The sequence below is a fragment of the Mercurialis annua genome, linkage group LG6 (assembly GCF_937616625.2).
Source record: "Mercurialis annua linkage group LG6, ddMerAnnu1.2, whole genome shotgun sequence".
In the NCBI taxonomy this organism is placed as follows: Eukaryota; Viridiplantae; Streptophyta; class Magnoliopsida; order Malpighiales; family Euphorbiaceae; genus Mercurialis; species Mercurialis annua.
In genome coordinates, this window is record NC_065575.1 from 6,319,601 (window position 1) to 6,342,301 (window position 22,701).

General features: G+C 32.0%; 2 protein-coding genes across 3 annotated transcripts; one reads left to right on the top strand and one right to left on the bottom strand.

Annotated features, from left to right (window-relative positions):
• Positions 1-810: 810 nt before the first annotated feature.
• LOC126685778 (uncharacterized) lies at positions 811-3,600 on the bottom strand. Its single transcript, XM_050379735.2, has 6 exons — positions 3,232-3,600; positions 3,110-3,155; positions 2,949-3,026; positions 2,538-2,648; positions 2,298-2,377; positions 811-1,276 (listed from the first exon to the last, which is right to left on the bottom strand). Exons 1-6 carry the CDS (start codon positions 3,510-3,512, stop codon positions 1,168-1,170), a joined length of 705 nt encoding a protein of 234 aa, XP_050235692.1. The 5' UTR covers positions 3,513-3,600; the 3' UTR covers positions 811-1,167.
• A 3,286-nt stretch (positions 3,601-6,886) lies between these two features.
• On the top strand, positions 6,887-20,786 carry LOC126687061 (vacuolar protein sorting-associated protein 53 A). 2 transcript variants are annotated; one of them, XM_050381419.2, is made up of 24 exons: positions 6,887-7,116; positions 7,257-7,351; positions 7,879-7,935; positions 8,053-8,203; positions 9,882-9,952; positions 10,791-10,915; positions 11,123-11,283; positions 11,385-11,526; positions 12,344-12,413; positions 13,008-13,190; positions 13,274-13,315; positions 13,708-13,812; positions 13,904-13,963; positions 15,537-15,614; positions 16,104-16,211; positions 16,294-16,359; positions 16,974-17,051; positions 17,133-17,266; positions 17,360-17,453; positions 17,859-17,936; positions 18,804-18,866; positions 19,389-19,457; positions 19,539-19,634; positions 20,324-20,786. In XM_050381419.2, the coding sequence occupies exons 1-24, from the start codon at positions 7,068-7,070 to the stop codon at positions 20,612-20,614; spliced, it is 2,466 nt and encodes an 821-aa protein (XP_050237376.1). In that variant the 5' UTR covers positions 6,887-7,067; the 3' UTR covers positions 20,615-20,786. The 2 variants fall into 2 exon arrangements, with proteins under 2 accessions (XP_050237376.1, XP_050237377.1); XM_050381420.2 differs by having other exon boundaries at positions 6,888-7,116; positions 12,344-12,407.
• The last annotated feature ends 1,915 nt before the right edge of the window (positions 20,787-22,701 follow it).

Consider the following 22,701-nt stretch of genomic DNA (forward strand, 5'->3'; position numbering starts at 1 on the left):
TTTCAGTCTACAAAAAATACATATACTACTGAAACAACAGTTTTTTATTCTAAAAAATATTGGGAAAAGGTTTGTTTATACCCCTAATATTTACCTCAAAGTCCAGATTTGCTCTTACGTTCTATTATACACCCCTGACATTTCAAAACTGGCCTAGTTATGCCTTTATATTTTTTACGGGGTTAAATAATTCAGTTTTTTTGTCATTTCTTTCCTATGTGGATGATGACATGAAGTACTTCCATCTCATTTAATTTCTTTTTCTAAAAACAATTGAATGCCATAAATCCATTTCTACGTGGCATACAATTTCCCAACGTAAGAAAAATTAAGATGAAGGATGCATAAATCAGAACTTAAGATCCAACATCAAAGAAAACAAAAGACATTGTCACTCTGGTTAAATGTTATGCTTATGCAAGTGCAGTTTAGGAAAAATGGAGGATTTGTTTCGTAACTTTTAAACGTTTTGATTGATTTCGTAACGTTTTAAATGTTTGGCTTAAATCGCTAAAAAGATGAAACGAAATTCATTAACGCTGGTCTCTCAAGCAACTTAACAATCCAAATTTATCGATATCCTTAGCAGTATAATCATCCATTTCCTGATACAATCAAGGATTCCACATAAAGTTACATGGCATTTTTCTTTATTTTCTATTGACATGTAAATTAAATTGAATTGTCACTACTAAACTCTATGGATTCTGTCAGCAATAATTGGATAAAATTGTAAAAACTCAATGTACACAGCTTGTAGTGAAAATGATGAACCCCAATCTTTGTTATAGATCGCAAGTCACAATCAAATAAACGAATAAGAACAGGTTTGTAAATATTGAAACTAAAGCCTAAACATGGGTAATGGCGTTGAAATTATTAGTACAACACGTTTCTGTAAATATGTGCTATTGCTGATGCAATACAACTAAATACATTTTACAGCAACAAATGGAAATCAGGCAAGCAAATTTTCTGAGTCATGCTTTGCAGTCCAATACTTTTTTCTGGCAGGAGGATGTTGGACCATCACATAATTATAAAAGACACCAACAAAGTTTTTACCCTGAATACATCAGATCCTTAACTCTTCCATAATTGCCAGAATGCTGCACTTTTCCAGCTCATGTGAGTCTGATATCAACATTCCCAATTCATCTGTGTTGGTCAGTTTCCAGCAGCAGTGTCGTTTCTGAAATGTTCTACCTGTGGAGGAAGGAGCATAGCCAGCCTAGTTTTGTATCTTGCAATTCGCTTCAAACGTTTTTCTCTTAAGCTGCAAGGCAATCACTAATATCACCTCATTTGAATTGCAGTCAAACACTAGCATATCCTATTCCATGTTGAGTCCTCTAACTAGTCAATTTGATATAAATTTCATAAGTTTTGCCAATTCTGAATACCCAACTGAGTAATAGTCATATAAATGCTTCAGAGCTACTGTAAGATAAGAAAAATATAAGCATAGTTAAACAAAGAAGCCGACAATGACGTTTTTCTCTTATATGTCATGACTTGCAACTCGCCTCTATCCACTCTTGACTATTGCGTGTCATGTTACTTGTTTCCTCTCTCCCGTTACATTGTTCTGGCTAAAGTGTGCTACAATCCCCTATGTTTTAATTTTTATGTCATCCTTCCACCAGTGGACTTGGACAGTAAAAGAACTAGAAGGTAAAGTAGTTTGATGTAGCAATGCAATTCAAGTAGTTCATGCGTTAATAATTTATGAGGGACTTTCCTCTTCATATGGAAGGTAGTTATATACACAATCTTGCAACAGTTTTATTTAAATAATGCTCAAGGAACAAAATAAAAACTTCAGTTAGGAGTTGAGTTTTCCTTCAAAGCTTAAGACATCATTGGGTTTTCTCTCTAATGTGTCTTTTCCTTGAGGAGAAAAGGTTGCTAGGTTAGATAAACTCAAAACTCAATGTTGGAGCAATTCTTATTTCTTTCTTAAATGAAATTGGCCTGTAGGCTGTAAATATATCATAGACATGGACAATTACAAGCTGATACCCGCTTCTTAGTGGTTGGAATATCTATTCATGTATTGGTGAGTTAGAGAGGGCAAACGTGAGTGATTATGTGTTATTTATATTGAAGATTTCTTTTGTTTTCTTTTACATGAAAGGGTAAAAAGGAGGGTAGTTCATGCCTTGTTAAGATGTTTAACATTGATAACAACATATTATTGGGTCACCATAAAAGGATCCCTTCTTGTGAAACACTTTGATGTGAATTAATGATATGTTTTCATGGTAAGAAAGTTGAAGTGTATTGAGGAAACTTACCGCGCCCGAACCTTTTTAGCACGTTTAATATGCCTCCTTAATAGATCTTCTGCTGATAAATTGTCTACGGATTCTTCTTCCTGAGAGCAGACCCCAAGGGAAAAGAATCATCAAGATATAAAGAATCCTTCAAACCAACAATCGATAGGTAAAGAATCCTTGAAACCAACACTTTTGTAGACTATCAAGATGTAGGCAAATAAAATATCAAAGAGGACACACTTGATATGGAGTACAAACCTGTTCATCTTCTTCTACTACTTCTTCACCTTCCTTTCCCAGTGAATGAGGGTGGACATCAGACATAGGCAAAGGTTTTGGAAGAACCTTCACAACATCCCCATATTGTGGCTGCTCCAATACATAATAAGTACGACATAAACAGGAAACATAACGGCAAAATATGTCAGATTCCAGTATACTGCACATGCTTCATGAGTTCATGTGTTGTAATTATGTCAGTGCCATTTCTAACATCAAAGGGTTAGCTTTATATAAATGCGCAGAGCATTAATCTTATGAATCCAGAGGACATCCCTAAAAGCAAGGCAATGACTCAATTAGGATGGTTTTATTAATGACCTAAATTTGAGCATTATCGACAAACAAGTAGAATAACCAGCGCTTGAACAGCATCATAAAGAAAATAACCTGATTGTCCTGAGGAAATCCATTTCGCAACCATGATCGACAAAGTCCGTAAAGAGAAGACTCTTGCGATATTCTGACCTGCAAACATAAAACAATGTGCTTGAGACTCACAGTCACATCAGAATTATCATCTTACAAACAAAACACTGTGCTGCTCTTACTTTTCTATCCTTGGCCACAACAAAATTATCATCCTTGCTTCTCTCCCTAATTAAAATTAGGAAAACAAATCACATTTAATGATAAAAGAAATCATGGTAATTGGTAAATATGAGCTTAATACCTGGTGTTTTTACAACCATTAGAATCAGAGAGTGGAATTCCCTTAATAGGAGCAGCAGCATAATGGTGCGGATGTTGCCTCATCAAAAGAGGATGAGGATGAGGATGAGGGTTACAATTAGGAACAACCGCCCTGCCCATCACCCCTCCTTGTTGCGTTTGGGGTCTGGGTTGGTACAGCTGGTAAAGTGCTGTTGCTGTTGCTGTTGCTGTTGTGGTGCTGAATGGCCGAGTGGCGGCGGTGGCGGTGGCGGATGATGGAGGATTAGAGGCGGACGACATTTGGGGAATTTGGAGGGGTTTTTTTTGGTTTTGTATTTCAAATCAGTTTTGGTACGCCTTTTGTTCGATCAATTATTGTTTGAAAGATATTTCAATCTCAAATTTTGTATCTTTTACAAATTTGTTTTCGTTTAAAAATATAAAATTTGGGGTTAATTTGTTATATGTATAAAAATTGGGTGTTAATTTATTATATATATAAATTTTGGGGGTTAATTTATTATTTTAAGTTTTAAATTAAAGAGATTAAATTGTTTTTTTTTAATTATTAGATATTAATTTAAAATATTAAAAAAATTAACACCATTTTAAATCTTTTTTCTATTAAAAACCACTTTAGAAAAAATACGAATAAAGGATCAATTCACCCCTCAACTTGGCACGAAATATTAAATAAGTCATTTTGGACGTTTTTAGATCAAATAGACCCGCAACTTGCGTTTTTCGCTCAAATCAGACCCTCTCACACAAAAACACACCCAAAATAGAGTGAGATTGCTAATTAAGCTAATTAATTCTAATTAATCATAACTAATACTTTAATTAAACTTAATTAAAATTTTAATTAGACCTAATTAGTCTAATCATTTTATTTAATCACCTAAATCTAAACCACCTGAAACTGCCTGACCCGACTCCGTCACAAACCGCTCCTCGTTTTTTAGGAGCAACGAGGAGTAGAGCTCCTGAGACAAGCATCTCAGAGCTCCTCGCTTTAAAACGCAGATCTGCTAGGAGCAGCAACTCCTCGCCTGAGGAGATGGGGGGACGGACTCGCTAAGAAGGTGGTGGGGGACGAAAGCGGCAGCGAACTGTGGTGATCGGAAGAAGAAGAAGAAGAAGAAGAAGAAGGAAGAAAAAGTTTAAAATGATCCTTTGCAAGATGTAATTGAAAATTAAAAATTATTAAGTATCAATTTAAGAAATAAATAAGATATTAAGAGTTTTTTTAAATTTTTTTCATTTTTTCGGAGAGTATACGACACTTTCTTAGCTGAGAGCGTGGGTGAGGCTTTTTGACCGAAAAACGCAAATTGCGGATCTGTTTGATATAAAAATGTCCAAAATAACTTTTTTGATATTTTGTGCTAAGTTGAGGGGTGAATTGATCCTCTGTGCTAAGTTGAGGGCGTATCTCACTCTCTTAAGTGAGGGTAGGGAGGGGAGATTTTGTACCATTTTTTACAAGTTTGGGGTAAAAGTGATTTTTTTTTTCAATTTGAATGTTTTTAATACTTTGTGACAAGTTGTAGGGGTAAAGTGATCCTTTGTTCATTTTAATATACTAGTTCCGCATTACGTGCTATGCACGTGGCTCGTAACGTAACTCGTCAATGAACATATTAGTAAATTTATTATAATTATATCAATTTTTTATTTATAATTAATATTAAATTAGTTAAGAATTTTTGTAAAAGTAAATATAATATATTCGGTTATTAAATTTTTTTTCCATATTGAATTTATTCTTTTTTTGGTTTTATAATAATCATAATTAAATATTTAATTTAATTTTATTAATAATATTTTTGAAAATAATAAAATAGAAATTTAAATAATATTATATTGACCAAAAACAGTATTTTAATTTTATAGTTCAATCAAACTAAAAGATAGGTATTCCTACTAATTTGGAGACAATTTAGTTATTTTTTACATATTTAAAATTAAATTGGAGATAATTGAAACTACTTATTCTAATTAGTACTTTAATTATGTAGTAATTAATTAAATAACTAATTAGTTAATGACTATAAATTTTTTATTTAGTAGTAAACTGAAAAAAAATTTTCAGTAAATTTGCCCGTCCTCCATCCGTGTTGTTATATATAAGTATAGATTTAAACTTTAGTTGAAATTATATTTAGAAATTATTATAATTTTAAAAACCTGCTTAGTTAACTAGACTGACACACAATATCTTGTTAGGGTCCAGCCCAATAAACAATGGGCTGGCCTGAGCCTGCTTTTCCACTTGGGCTTTTTATATAAAATACTGTTTTTTCTCTAACATTTACTTTTTTATTATCTCTTCTAAATCTTTACATTTCATACCAACTTTCTTTTCTTTTATACTACTTTTTGAAAAAAAACTTTACTTTTTAGATTAACTCCCATTTTCCAACATTTTTTTTCATCATTTTTGATTTTTTTTTTCACCATTATATTCCTGCATTTAATATTTATCACATATTTTAATTTTAAATTTTTTTAATTTTTTTGATTTTTTGGATTTTTTTTTGGATTTTCGACTTTTTTTTACTGTTAATGTTTTTCGCCAGTTTTAATATCAATATGAAATCAACACGGAATCAACATATGTAATAAACTAACTAATTTAAATTTTTCAATCTTCTTTTACACTAATTTTATTTTTTTAATATTTTTTCAATTTCTTTTATTTTATTTCACATATAATGTGTTCTTTTTCGTTAATGATAAAATCAACTAAATATCAACATAATATCAACACAATATCAACATAAGATCAACATTGTAACATTGCATATCATTATTTTCTTCTTCACCAATACTAAAATCAACAAAATATCAACCGAAAATCAACACAATGTCAACACTGTAACATTATAATAATTCAACTTCATTATTTGTCTTCTTCCCCGATACTATCATATCATTATCTAGTTTCAATTTAATTTAATTTAATTTTTTAATTTATTTCACAGACAATATTATCTTATTTGCCAAAGTTAAAATAAAAAAAACGGTTGATATCAACATAATATCTACACAAAATCAACATAAAATCTACAACACTGTGATATTACAATAATTCAGCAATCAATCATCATTAACAAATCGTTCTGTAGAATATAAAAAAACGCAGAAACACAAGAAAAATGCAGAAATAACAAAATTTTATTCCATAAAATCGCAAAATTATTCTACATAACATGAAATGAGTTTTAAATTATTTAAAGATACTCTTTATACATGTTTAATGGTGAAAAAACAGTAAAAAATTAACAAATTACAGATCTGAAAATGAAAAAATTAACAAAAAATTCCAGATCTGCAATCAAAATGATAAAAGAAAGATGACAGCGAGACGAAGACGGATCGGCGGAATGACGGAGGTGGAAAATGGAAGAGAAACGGTGAAAATGGAACGACGGAGGCGGATTGGTGCGAAGAACAAAAGGTGAGTTGAGAGAGAGAAATGAGAGAGAACTTTGAGGAGAGAGAAATTATTTGGTTTATGAGGTTCTGACTTGGAGCAGTATATATATGATGTCCGTAAAAAAGTAATAATCTTCAGCGTTCATGGTAGTTTTCATATTGAAAACTGTGACCCGTATAAAAATTATATTTTTACAAAAGATATATGTTTATGTAAAAAGCCCTTTCCACTTTCTTCTCGGACTTCTTTCTTTCTTCATTTTTCTTCTGAACTCAGTGTTCACCACCAATTAGTTCTCAGTGCTTCGATCTGATTGAAATGATAGTAAAAATATTAGAAATCAATCACGGAGATCCTTAAATTTGTTTAAAATATCAACAAATTTTTTCTGTTGATTTAAATCTCAATTGAAAATGGACAAGTTAAGCGCATTAGAGTACATCAATCAGATGTTCCCTACAGGTCTGTTCCTTTCGATTTATTGCATTTTTTCTGTTTGAATTTTCGTATTTATTTCCTTGTTAATCATTCCTGTGATAATGTCTGTGATCATAGAATGAGTAATGAATGGTTTTTAATTTTTGTTTGGAATTATTTGGCAGAGGCATCATTAACAGGAGTGGAGCCGCTTATGCAGAAAATACAGAGTGAAATTCGCCGTGTTGATGGCGGTATACTCGCTGCTGTTCGCCAGCAGGTGATTGATTTCTTTTCCAGTAAATATTATTAAGCTATCAGCTGATCATGCTTGTTAATTACCACAATTGTATTGAACTAAATGTGTTTGGGAAGCGTGCGGTTGCTAGAATTTTACATTTATTTTTTACCTAACTTTAAATTTTATGGAGTTAACTAAAGTAAGATGCATTTTGAATGTAATGAAATCATATGTGGCTTTCTTATTTGCAAAACCATGCCTTATTTTCTTAAGTGGAAAGAATTGGAATTTTAGCAACTATGAGCTATCCTAACACGAGAGTTTGATATATGTGGAATTCAATTGATTTGGATTCTTGCAAGTGCATATTATTTATTTCCAAAAAGGGCTATTAAATGCAAGATTTTTTCTAGACATTCAATTGAACTGTTGCAAATTATCTATTTTAAAGAAGGTCGATTTTTTTGCTGTGGAAAACATAATGCTATTGTGAAAAACGGAAGAGATATCCTCATGCCTGTATTTATATATGGAGATTTATTAATTTGTTATTATTTGTGCTATAGAGTAATTCTAGAACCAAGGCCAAGGAAGATCTTGCTGCTGCCACACATGCTGTAGAGGTGAGTATGTCATTTTATAATTGGTCTATTGTTTCTTCTCATGCTAGTGAAATTTATGTTTTCATCAAGTGTTCATCATTAGTGAATCTGTTTTTGTTCTGTTATCTTGGAGAGCAGGAACTAATGTACAAGATTAGAGAAATAAAAACCAAAGCTGAGCAAAGTGAGACAATGGTACAGGAAATATGCCGTGACATTAAGAAGTTGGACTTTGCTAAGAAGCACATAACAACTACTATAACTGCTCTTCATCGTCTTACCATGTTAGGTTAGTCAACTGTTTTTTTTTTTTTTTTTTTTTTTGCTTTGGGTGCATTCCTTAGTGCTTGATGCATTCATGTTTACTAGTATATAGTGAAGTTTCCATTCTTTTTATATTTCACTTTGTTGAGATTTAACCAAAATTTTATACTGGATTTATAAGGGTATTATGATGTGAATCTGTCAAAATCATGATGTGGAATTTTATATAAAATAAGAAAACTTTACTAACTCCCATAAGAAGACTTACATTAATTTTGTTTTTAATTATTCATGTTAAAGGGAAAAGTTTTTGTTGTATGCTGTTTCTGTTCTCCAGAGATTTATAATTATATTAATGGCAAACTTAAGCCTTTTATGCACAATCCAGTTTCTGCCAAACTTATTTGCATAATAGTTAAGATATGTGTATGGTAGGTTGGTGGCTTGTATGAGAAACTGTTAGCAGTCTGAAGCTAGGGTGATTGTGATTAACCATTTCAACCCATACTTTGACTAAAAAAAAATCTATTAATTTATTTTTCTATGCAACCCAAACACTGTTAGATGCCATAGGAATTTTTCAGAAAGTATTCATTCCCCAATGGTGCAAAGCTATGAAGAGCGCAGTTAAATTGACTGCAGAAGATGCGAACCACTCTAACCTCTTTAGTTTTCCATTAGAATAAACAATGAAGAGCGCATGGACGAGTCCATTACGACATTAAGTTTACTTTCAAAACAGCATCCGTCTACTATTTTCTGGAATGCAAATAAATGATTCCTATTTCAGCCAGCTTATATGTAGCACTTCACTGCAGAATATAAATTAGAAAACAAAATTGAAGTAAACATATATAAAGCCATTCTATGCAGCCTGCTCGCCCCTAGCTGAATTCACATCATCCTACACTATGCCGTTTCCCAATTACCCATCTTCACTAATCTTTATCATTTGCAAATCCTTATGAATGCTTTTCCATGAGAAGGCGATTAAAAGTGTCTTTTGTAAAGGCGTACACACTGTTCTGTTTCTTTTGCTAAAGTTTCTTTAAAATAACCTGCATGATAATTTTGAACATGAAATATATTGGGAAAAAAAAGTCCACTAGTACCAAAAGTAAACTATTGTCATTGTCTCTTCTATTATAGATTCTTTACTGGGCTAAAAACAATAGAAGCGCAAACATCAATGGCTTTGAAGGAAGAGTCTTAAAAAAGCTGGCGGTATGTAGTAGATGACCAGTAAACCTAGCTTTAAGAGCAAGAAAAATCTCTTCCCTAGCCTAGATAAACTTGTAAGCCAGATATATCCTCAAATAAATGCATATTTGATAGTGCAACTCCTATATCTATTCTATGTTTGAATTAATCTAGTTATAACTTATATTTCATAATGAATATATTGAAAAATACTGGGAATACCAACTTTGTTCTTTTTTCTATCATTCACCTTGATTTTCTTACATTCTGATTCTCCAAGCATGCATTTAAAATGCCTCTGTTGTGATTGTGATTGCTTAGGCAGTCTAAAATTCTCTTTTTGTCATTCATCAAAATTTCCATATATTGTTCATTAACACAGTTTCTGCAGTTGCTACAGTTACAGTAAATTCATTGAGCATGAAATTTGTAAAGTTATTTTCTTTTAAATAAATACTTTTGTGTGTAAACTTCGACATCATGCCTTTTCTGTTCTGTGGCAGTGTCTGCTGTCGAGCAACTTCAGTTAATGGCTTCTAAACGACAATATAAGGAGGTAGCGGCTCAGCTGGAGGTATTTATTAATGCTTGTATCACAGTTTATTACAATTTTGACAATTACATGGTGCCTTACATTTTTATCTATTGGGATTTCATTTTTGACAATTTGCTGCCTGTTTATACCTCTAGTCTTTAGTGCTTTTAGTTGGAAGCTAAGCTCCTTTTGTGGCTTATATGTTCTCGTATTAATTTTTCCTGTTGCCTATGAACATCTGATTATGTTATGCATTCGTGGATAAAGTGCATCATTACCCTTTCTTCTGTTTATTGAGAGTATGGCATTGCAGAAAAAATTTGTCCTCCGAAGCTTCAATATATTGAGGATATGTGAAATTTAGAGAGCCACTCCTATTATGTAAGAGTTGCACAAAGTTCATGCAGTAGATATATACAAGGCATGCTTCATGCTATAGGCACATTTTTTTTAGAGTTTAATCTAAACTTTCAATCTCAGAACTCAGTACAAATTCTGAGGCATTTTCTTTTCATATATATGTGATTGATAGAATCAAATTGGATTTCTCTGTTGTGGAACTTATTTTGAAATCTACTTTCAATTTCTGTGGCCTTGTAGTCTTTACCCATTGAATTACTGTGTCTGCTATTCAGTTCGCGTATACATTTAGTTTTCACTTCTTCTTTCTAGTAGATTAGCTTCTCTTTGAGCTTTAAAATATTCTTATTTTATGAATAAAAAAAGACAAAGATGTCAACTTCTTTGTAGAATGTCGGTTCAAGTTTACTTAATTGCATTTTTATTTTTGTAATTATATAAGAGCTTAATTTGAAATTTCTCAAAAATTGCTTTCCGATTGTGTTTTCTAAAAGGATTTCTTCGTGATACCTTGCAGGCTGTAAACCAATTATGCAGTCATTTTGAAGCCTATAGAGATATACCAAAGATCACAGAGCTCAGAGAGAAGTTTAAAAATATTAAACAAATACTCAAGTCTCATGTGTTTTCTGATTTCTCAAGGTATGCCCTTGTTTTTGTTTTTTGTTTTAGCCATGTTGTTTCCATTACAAGCTTTGCTTTTACATTGACGAGCTTTCAAAATTAACCGATTGGTATAACTTCAGCTTTCTGGTAAGATACATATTCAGTTTCAATTGCTGACTTTTTTTTTATTTTCAAATACCTCTTATTTTCTTTTTTTACTTTTTTCCACAATTTTTTTATCAGCTTAGGTACGGGGAAAGAGACGGAGGAAAGTAATTTATTGCAGCAGTTATCTGATGCATGTTTGGTTGTTGACGCATTAGAGCCATCTGTGAGGGAAGAGTTGGTAAATAATTTCTGCAGCAGGGAGCTTACTTCATATGAACAAATATTTGAAGGAGCTGGTTTGTACTCCTTGTTTCATTTGTTTTCTTTTATGTTGTTTTAGTATAGGAGCTGTATAATGAGCTTGCTTTCAAACATTCCGTTTTTTTCTCTATGATAGAGCTAGCTAAGCTGGACAAAACTGAAAGAAGATATGCATGGATCAAGCGTCGAATAAGAACAAATGAGGAGATATGGAAGATCTTCCCTTCAACGTGGCATGTCCCATATCGGCTATGTATCCAATTCTGTAAGAAGACAAGGTAGGTTTTGGACTTCTGTGATATGAAATTTTGAATGTTATTTAGAAATCCACTTGATTACATTTGATTTATACCCTAAAAAAAGGTTATGGATTTATTTTGCCTAGCCCATTGAAATTCCTAGGTTAACCTGCCCATCACGAAAAGACGAGCATATGATATTTTTAATTAATAATTTTCCAAAACACGAAATCATAAAGTTTTACGTATTTTTATCATTGTATGCGGTGTGCATCTTAATATTTGAAAGCTATTTCATCCATGTAAGAAAATTAAACAAATTGAAAAGAAGCAGAGATATTACATTTAATCATATGCTGAGCTTCATATGCACATAGCATGTCAGGCTTGGTTATGACAAATTACAGAGCTTAAATGGCTTATATATGTTATATCGCCCATGTTTTCGATATGCAACTCCTGCGTGATTTGAGCTTTTGGCTTGTTGCAAAAGATGGAAATGAGAGAATTTTGAGTTCATAACTATCTGGTGTAAATTGGGAAATTAGTGAAAGTGGTCTATTCCTTAGAACCATCATGCATATAATATTTTCTGACATATGGTCCCAAATTAATTTGTAACTGATTTACAGCTACAAGTTTGTTGATATTGCTGGATTTATTTCTTTAGCTTGTTATATCCATGTTGCATGCCAATTTTTATAGGCTTAATAGAATTTTCTATTATCATTTTATAACAAACATACACATCGTCACAATGAAGATTTTGAAGGAAAAGTATTGTGCATCATCTAGTTAGCATTGGAGATTAGATATATTTTATGCTGGAAATGTCTCACATGGCTTGCATTTTCAGGAAACAACTGGAAGTGATACTTGATAGTCTCAAAGAAAAGCCAGATGTTGGAACATTGTTGCTGGTTAGGGTTTGTGAAATCCTTTAATATTATTCTTGCTGCAATTCATTTAGGTCTAATGTCTTAAAAAACCCCGACCTTTTAGCCCCTTTTCAATCATACCCTGACGTTGAAAATTTGTCAATTTTACCCTATTTTGCATTTTTGTGTTTCAATTGTACCCTGAAAAATTAAATTATAATTGTACGTTTTTAAAATTTATTTAAATTTAGTTAAATTAATTAAGAATTTAAGTTAGTGTTAATATGATTATGGGTTTTAGTTAGTTTTTAATAATAAAGGACTTATTTGTACTTTTTTGAATAAAAAAGAATTTAATTTCATATTTAAACTTAGTTAATTGAATGATTTCATCATTTAAGTTAAAAAATTAACAAAAATTAAAAAATTGGGGTACAATTGAAAACGGAAAATTCAAAAGTGGGTAAAATTGACAAATTTTCAACGTCGGGGTGGAATTGAAAAAAAATTAAAGGTGAGGGTTTTTTGAGTGATTAGGCCATTCATTTATCCTCTTTTTGTTTTTTCCTTCAGCAGTAAAGTTGCAAATAGAATTGTAAACCTATTGTTTAGTATAGATATTATTTTTTATTATCATCTCAGGCACTACAACGAACTTTAGAATTTGAGGATGAATTGGCGGAAAAATTTGGAGGCGGCTCTACTAATAGAGGAATCAGCAATGAGATTGAAGAAATTGGGAGGGATAGTAATAGTCAAAATGTGTCAGATATACGAAAGAAGTATGAAAGAAAACTAGCTGCCAATCAAGGAACTGGGCCTGAAGTACGAATTGTTTTATTCTTGATAGAGTGATTTACTTTCATATTATTGACTCAAAATTGCCCGCTTTGGTTTTCTGCTTACAGGAGAAGGAAGGAAATAAGGATTTATCAGTACCGGGAGCTGGGGTATATTTTTCTTCCCTTTTTCTATATTTTATTTTTTCAGTTACACATGGTATTTATTATACCATGCAGTTGCATGACCTTTGATTTCTGAGCATCTTGTTGTGTTTTTTTTTTGTATTAATTGCTAATGTCCTATTAACTTCTGCTGGAGCTTAGAGTTGATAAATTTCGAAAGTCAGCTGCACTATCAAAAGATTTTGTAGATTTACTCTTATTCAGCTCCAGAAAAGGATAAAGCATCCTTTATGCATGGTTGCATTTTATTTTAACAATTGTCCAGTGTTTCTACTGGATTTTATTTAATTTTGATAATGGTTTTTACTTGTTCTTTATTGTTTTTCATAGACTTAACCTGGTCTGCTTATAATGTTATGAGCTCATTGATTTTGCAGTTCAACTTCCGTGGAATTATTTCATCTTGCTTTGAGCCTCATCTGACAGTTTATGTAGAACTAGAACAGAAGACATTGATGGAAAATCTGGACAAACTTGTTCAGGTATTGTTTGCGTATTACTCCTAAGCATGTTCAGTAGTTAAGTATGATTATATATTTTACTTGATCTATGAACTGAATTTCTTTTACATAGGAGGAAACATGGGATATAGAGGAAGGCAGTCAGAATAATGTTTTATCCAGTAGTATGCAGGTAAGAAATTCCATGTGCATATTAATTTGCATCATCATTGTCATCACAATAATTATCATTATCTTTCAGCTTTGGAAGAAGAGTATGCATTTCTCTCATGCCCCAAACTGCAAATTACCTTTCGGTCTGCTATTTGATCCAATCTTGATTGGTTGTGCTGCATTAGTTTGCAAGTACATAATGTCTTGCAGGCATTTTTAATGCTCTTAGACAAGTCTTTTTGTCGAACTGCATATCGAAAATTTCACTAGTTATGTTCCTTAAACCTTAAAGGGCAAGTTTTTTTCATGAGGCTCTCCTAGACATAGAGGCTCAGAAAGGCCCATGAAGACCTAAAACAACGAACTTCTTTACTTGTTACTAAACCCATGCACATATAATCTCTAAGAATTTAAGAAACAAATAGAATGAAGATACAAGAAGGGCTTCCACTCCACATTAATAAAGAAGTCCTTTCAAGAATTTGAAGAAATTGATTTTGAAAAAGACAATGGAGAATATTTAAAAGTAGAATTTGGATGTGATCAATCAATGCTGATTAGTTGTGCTTCAACATGTGTTTTAGAAATTGTTGCTATATTAGTATTGATCATATTAGAAATATTAACTCTTGTAAACTTATCCTAAAAGTTCATTTTGATTGAAAACATTTGTTGCCACTGTTTTTTTTTTTGTCACAATTTATGTGGTTTGAGTATTAACAGTTACATTATTATATGAGCTTGTTAGTTTTAAGTTTAGGATTTTATTGTTTATAGTTACATTATTGTGTGAGCTTGTTAGTAACAAATATTAGAATTTTTTTTGATAATTTTGTATCATTGTGTGTATAAGGCACATGCCTCGCCTTGCGCCTTGTGCCTCAAGCTGAGGACCCTTCTGCGTCTTTGTTTGCATGGTTCCCTTAATAATACGTTTTTCACAAATTGTACAAACAGAAGATATGTTCACTTGTTAAAATTTCTATGTTGTGGAATGAATTGAATGTATTGAGAGATGTTCCCTCTCCTTCCCTTGAATTGGATGACATGTGCAACAGATTTGAGGAAAAAAATATTACAGGGTAAATTATGTTCAATGCCTTATAGTAGCTGCTTTTCCACAAGTTCTAGATGGTATTATTGTGATGTAAAATTGAACTGCATATGGGTTAGTTGGAAGTTGATTTTTAGAATATAGATATAAATATAAGGCGAATTAGATATTAATTATATTATCATTTTTTTAATTGGACCTTTCAAATTGCAAAGAACTCTTTTATTAATCGTAATAGCATATTTTTCAAGGAATATTATTGAATTATTGAAAGACGTCTTGATAATCAAACCTAAAGCTTGGTTATTGTATTATATCTAAAGGCTGTTTAAATCCCAGTCTGGGACTTTTTACCTAAGCCCAAACTAACCTGCAGTGAGAATTCATGCAAATTCGGGCTCGACCAAAAGTAAAACCACATGTGGAGGCCTGCGAATTTTGTTCTGGTTTGGTACCTGGGTCTGTGATGAGGTCTAATCATATCTGAATTATTGTTATGTATTTATTGGAATAACACTGTTCTTTCTTGTGTTTTTAGCTGTTTCTTATAATCAAGAGGAGTTTAAAGCGGTGCAGTGCCTTGACAAAAGGCCACACGTTATTGAATTTGTTTAAGGTACCTATTTCAGGGTCTCTTTTTTTTTTGTAATGTTTTGGATTTCTTTGCATAGCTGATTACTTGATCTTTAAGCAGACTTACCTTGAAACACCCAATTATCTTTTTAACAAAATGCATATCAGTGCTATAGCAAGTATTGTTAGAATAGAGATTAATATTCCAGTTATAAATTAATGGCAGGCTTCAGTTTTCAGTTTAGGCTGCAGGCTCTTGAAAGTTTCCAACTCCATAGATATCTTAATTGGCCAGTTTTGTTCTTAGCAATAAGAGTTAAAATAGTATGCATGTATGCTAGTAGAAGAAATAGCAGCAATGGTAATTCTTGGTTGTCTTTATTTTTGGATGTTGTTGCTGCTTAAAAAGTAATTTCAATCAACAATGTAATGCAATGTGACTGACCTTAAAGCTGATAGTGAGATGCTGACCTCAGTTCTACAGTTTTATAAACTATGCTCATAATCTACTCTTCCACTTTCTTGCTATCAGGTATTTGAAAGAATTCTTAAAGCATATGTGACAAAGCTTAAGGTGAGATTACCGAAGGGTGGAATTGGGCTTGTTGCAGCTGCCACAGGCATGGATGGACAAATAAAGGTATCAGCATGCCTGTCATGCCTTAAAAATGCCTTAAAGCGGTTTACTAAATATGTGCTAATCAGTAGACAATTTTCAACAGATGTCAGATAAAGATGAAAAAGTGATTTGCTATATCGTCAATTCAGCTGAGTACTGTCGAAAAACGGTAAGTTGATGCCTTTGTTAATTACATTTGCAGCAGTCTCTGCAAGCATAGGCTATTGATAGGGGTGTTATGCCCAAATCTAGGAGTCTCAGGTTTGGGTCCCCCTTTTTCCCTGATAATTAAAATTTTTTTATATATGCCTATAACTATTTACTAGTTGCTCAGTATGTTCTGCTGTTATAATATTGCTGTTAAGTTGTTGAAAGTAGTTTTAAAGAGATCATATATGTCTGCCATGTTTTATTGCGGAAGAAATAGGACGGTTCAGGTCTCAATAACCTTTTGTAATATATCTTTATAAGTTTGAGGTAATATTGATAGATGAAGAACTACAAGGTTTCTTCATTTAATATTTTCATCAGATTTTATCACCAGTTTAGTAAGATTCCAGGGGAAATGTTTCTTGCAACGTTCCTCTTTGTTACTCTTTTAAGAAGTTAGTGTCTAGTCTTGCCTTTATATCTTCATGGAAGGAGTCCTATTACTTATTGATAGTTCAGTGTAAGAAGCATTTTGATGATTTTTTTTTTAACAAGTTAGCTTTGCTTTTAAACATATCTGTGCTACTGGCAATACAGTTCATGAAAGTTGTAATTTGGTTCAGCATTTGATAGTCAGGTGAGCTGGCTGAAAGTGTATCCAAAATAATTGATTCTCAATTAGCAGCTGGGGTGGATATGTCATCAGTTGAGGTACCATCCTTTTTTATATTGGGTATGCCATATCTGTGTTCCTTTTTTTTCTAATATCTTCTGAATTATGCATTTGTGCAGGAGGAATTTTCAGGGCTTATAACAGAAGCACTAATGACCCTAGTGCATGGCCTGGAAACTAAATTTGATGCTGAAATGGCTGCAATGACACGCGTTCCATGGGCTACACTTGAAAGTGTTGGTGACCAATCAGAGTAAGATACTTTTTGGTTAAGATTCTAGTCACAAATGCTAGACCTGATGCAAATGTTGCAAAGCAATTTTAACCAATATTTTTCTTCTTGCAGGTATGTGAATGGCATAAATATGATCGTTACAAATAGCATTCCTGTGCTTGGAAGCCTTCTTTCTCCAGTTTACTTCCAATACTTTTTGGACAAGGTGGTTACAAATATTTTCTTAGTAAACAGGGTGTTCTTGTGGGGGATTGTGAAGAGACGGATTATTTAAATGATTTTAGTGATAGTCTCCTTCCTGCATCCTAATCATATATAAAATCACTCAAAATCAGATAATGGTCATTGAGATTGCTGAAAGAAGCTCTCGTTTAGTACTTTCTTTTCTATCTTTTAGCTATGGATGATAAATCTTGGTTCCAGAAAGTTACTGAACAAACTATTTTTCTGATTTGATACTTTAGTTTTAAAACCCATGTAGATTTGATATTTGCATAAGTTGAGGTTGATGGAACATTTTCTACACTTTCTTGCATTCTGGAATTTGTGCAAATCTGGTATTAAAGCGTTAGAAAATGTTTTTTGATGTGATTTGTGCTATCTTGTGCAGCTTGCATCATCACTTGGTCCACGATTTTATGCCAACATTTTCAAATGCAAGCAGATATCAGAAACTGGAACCCAACAAGTAAGTATCCTGGATTACGTTCTGTACTTTTCTGCATAGTTGTGGTAGCCTAGAAAAAACTGACAGGTAAATAAAATGCATAAGATGTGATACTTTGATGGCAGTTACTGGGAATTAGACTTTTAGTACACTTCCTTGATTCACATGGACCAAGTCTCAGGTCCTAAGGTAGTCGAATTGTGCATCAGTGAATGGAGCAGTCGTGAATCAAATAACATGTCTCATAAAGCTTGAGATTTTTCATAGCTGGATGCAACTATTGGCATGTTGCAAAATTATTGCAATTTATCAATTTTTTTTTCTGGAACAAGGAACTAGAAATCAATTTCAATCCTGCACCTCATATGGAAACTTGTATGATATTTTCATCTTATGGACCTGCTGGCCAGCAATTTGCTTATTTGGCTAGCTAGTAAATGGGAAAAAAGAAAGAGAAAAACAGAAACTCTATTAGAACTAAAAATCTTTAAATTTTAATCATAAACTAGATTATTTGTGATCTCCATTATAAGAATTCTCTTATTTTCCAAGATGCCTGCATCTTTTTGCTTGTATTCCGCACATCAGAATTTGAATTTCAATATCTACTTCTATTTATGTATTCAGGGTTTAGAAGTTTGAAAGAATTTGTTGTGTGTTTGTATCTATTTCTAAAATTCTGATCCTTCATTGTGTTGAAAACTTATTATGTTTTCTTGGTGACTTCCGAAAAACGAACATGACCATGCTCTTTCAAAAAGCAAGCATATAATTAGCGGACTGATATTCATTAGAGCGTAAAGACTCCTTTTTATATTTTTTATCTTGGATCATTCTTGTGATGGATTCCCACAATTGAGAGATAACAAAAATCATGGTGATGTGCAGATGCTTTTAGATACTCAAGCGGTAAAGACAATTCTTTTAGAGATTCCTTCACTTGGTCGGCAGGTGAGTAAATTTCCCCTGATAACTTGCATCTACGTGAACTTAAAGATTATGGAATTTAATTCTCTTTTGCTCTTAATGAACAATTAACTTTATTAGTTGCATAGTGCTTGGATCAGCAACATATCTATTTAGACCTCATGATTGGTCCCATAATAGTGGTTAAAATACTTGCCATATCTGGAGATTAGCCAATGTTTTTGGCTGTTCCTTTCAACCTCATGACTGGTCTTATAATAGGTGGCCTATTATGTATATTTCTCCACATCTAAGATTTAGTATCGAAGTGTGCATACATCTTAGTTAAAACTTATTTTTTTTTTTTTAAAGTGTTGGCATTTTGGCAATGACTGTAAATTATATCCTACAAGTAAAACCATGTGAAGCTTATCAGCCAGTAAAACATTACAAGAACGACTTTCATTCTTTCAGCTAATCAAATTTTTGTTTTCTTGTACTACTGTGTGCAAGGTGATCTTACCAATTTTTTTTTTTTTACCATTTTACTTTATTTTGCTGAAGCAGACATCTAGTGCTGCTAGCTACTCAAAGTTTGTGAGCCGAGAAATGAGTAAAGCTGAATCACTTTTGAAGGTAATTTTTCCCGTCTTTTTTCAGGTTTAATTGTCTTACTAGTTACAAGTTTTGTTTTTGAGAGAGACTTTATTTCTACAGGTTATACTCTCCCCAGTTGATTCTGTAGCAGATACATATAGGGCATTGTTACCAGAGGGAACGCCAATGGAGTTTCAGCGTATACTAGAGCTTAAGGTAATTGATTGTTTTCTGCTTATTTTCATACTTGACACTTTTTTTTCCCAAGAATTAATCTTCTATCAGTTTTGCATTTACAACAAGCAAAACAAAAATCCAAACCATACTAACTTTTAGGTGTTTTAATACCAATTTTCACAAAATCTCAGCCAGATTCTGTTAGTTACAAACGTTGGAACTAAATTGCTTGTTCTAAATATAAAAAAAAACTTAGTTTTCCTTTTTTGGTATTAATTGCTAAATCTAAGTCACAGATTACATTTTCCTGTCATTTTTAAAAAAAAATCAATGCTATAGTTGAATATTAGAATGTCACTTGTATTTTTAAACACATTGATCTATAAATTACCCTTGAATTAAAACAACTAATTTATTTGGATCATAAATGATAAAAGGTTAATTAAAGGGCCACAAAGTTAGGTTCGATTTTTCAGTTAGATTCTGTTTTTGCACATCCATAACTGAGGGTAATTCCAGTTCATCAAAATTTGTGCATTTTTTAGATTCACTAGAATACTTTTACATTGCCAATTTACCATGTTATGAAGATCTGGTTTAGCTCCCTGGATATGCCTGTTATCAATTACTGCCAAATGCCATCTTATGAAGATCTAGTTTAGATCCCTGAAATGTTAGGTCTGATCATTCCATATTTCTGCTTCTTTTAACTGGTGAGGCATATCCAGGGTCTTAAAAAAGCAGATCAGCAAACTATACTGGATGACTTCATCAAACATGGCCCAGCAATTACACAGCCTTCTATTGCACCGTCAACTGCGCCTACTGCTCCAACAGCTCCTGCTCCGGCAATAACAAATCAATCACTTGGATTTATTGCTTCTCGAGAAGACGTTCTTACTAGAGCTGCTGCACTCGGACGAGGTGCTGCAACAACAGGTTTTAAGAGGTTTCTTGCTTTAACAGAAGCTGCAAAAGATAGAAAGGATGGACCTTTTAGAAAACTTTTCAATGCCTGAGATATGGCGTATTATTACTATATTGGTTCTTTATTCCTATATTTTGAGGTTTCATAAGTTGTCCATTGTATCACTATGTCAATAGCCAGATACAAATTTTGAATAGGAAAGTCTGATTTGTGAGAAAATTTCAATTGTTCAAAGTAAAATTTCATTTCAGGCGTGGTCAAAACTGCGTTGTTTGTGTTAAGGCAGCATTTTTGCAAGAGTTGCTATTCAATAAAATATCAAAGATGCTGACTGATAGGTTCAAACCACTGCTTTGAAAACCAGTACAACTGGTTCGGCTGGGAATCAAAATTTGTTTGTTGCTAGGAATAATTCAAATCCATGGATTTTTTTTTATTATTCTTATCTTGAAAATGGTTGTGAATTCTATATATACTGGTTTGATGAAACTGGATTTGCTTTTGGATTTAGTGAAAATTTGTTTAATGAGATCGATAGTGAGAATTATAAAATAAGCATAGAATACATAAATTGGGTCTGAAAAGGGCGACTTTTGATTATTTGGTCCCTCGTCATCAATTTATCATCAATTTTGTCTTATCCAGTCCCTATATTTTTATTTTTTTGTCAATTGGATCCTTAAACGAATTTCTATATGAGGTACCAATTGAATTGAACTATGAGCTGAAAGATTGATAAAAAAAAAGAGAGAATTAGGGAAATACCTAAATAAGAAAAAAATTAGCAATTACCTACTACAATATTTGGACTTGATTTACCTACCTATCCGTGTCAGCTAATTAATTTTATACCCTGTTTTATTTGTTTTTATACCTAAAAATTACTCCACTTGTTTACAGTGTCTTCTTCTTCTTCTTCTTCTTTCTCTTTTTTTCATTTTTTCAATTTATTTTAAAAAAAATAACAAATCAGCAAATCAAATCTACTCTCCAGCTCATGATAACATTTTAGAAATTAATTTATGTGATTTTATTACTATTTTTTAAAGTTTTATTCCTAGTTTTAAATTTATTTTCCGATCCGCTCGAATTTTTAATTCAATCAAATCGCTTTAAATTTCACTTGGAATTCAAATCCAACGATCATAACTTTCTCCAAAAATAAAGAAAACTGATAGTTTTTTATTTATTTGTTTTATTAAAAACGAGTTCTAACTGTTTCAAACACAGTTTCAAATACAGTTTCAAACAGTTTCATACAAATTTTAAAAGACATATTTATTATCATTTAAAAAATTTTATACAATGGTTTTAAACAGTTTACAAGTGTATCAAACAGTTTCTAAAAAAACAGCTTCAAACAGTTTACAATAGTTTCAAACAGTTTATAAAAGTTTCAAACAGTTCCATAAAACACGATTTGCAACCTTTATCTAAAAACATTTTCAAACAATTTATAAAGGTTTCAAACAGTTTAAAACGGTTTCTAAAAACACTTTAAAACTGTCTCAAAAATAACAGTTTCCAACCGTTTATAAAGGTTTCAAACGGTCTAAAACAGTTTCTCTAAACACACTTTCAAACAGTCTAAAAATAACAGTTTCAAATAGTTTTAACAAAACAGTTTCAAACAGTATAAAACAGTTTCGAAAAAACAGTTTTCAACAATTTCTAAAATTAATTTAAAAACGTTTGAAAACTATGTCAAAACATCATTAATGAAAAAAACGATTTTTTTCAAATAAAATTGAAAAAAAAAACACTAAAAACCGATACTACAATTAAAACAATATAGAAAGAAGAAGAAGAAGAAGAAGAAGATTTTGAAAAAAAAAGAAGAAGATCAATGATGGCAATGGCGATGACAGAAAACTTTGTTATTTCTTAAGACGAATTAGGTCGAATTTTTCATAATGGATTCTTCTTTATCTTGAACTTTTGGATAGAATATGTTAAGAAATTTCATTAAAATGAAAAAAAAAACGTAAAAAAAAATTACAGAGAAAGGAAAGAAGAAGAAGAAGAAAGAGGGAGAAGAGAAGAGAAGAAAGAGAAAAGAAGAGAGAGAAAAGAAAGAAAGAGAAAAAATAAAAAAATAAGAGTGCACATGTGTCTTACATGAGTGGAGTAAAAATGCTAATAAGTTAAAATTCTAATTGGGGTAGAGATAGAAATATT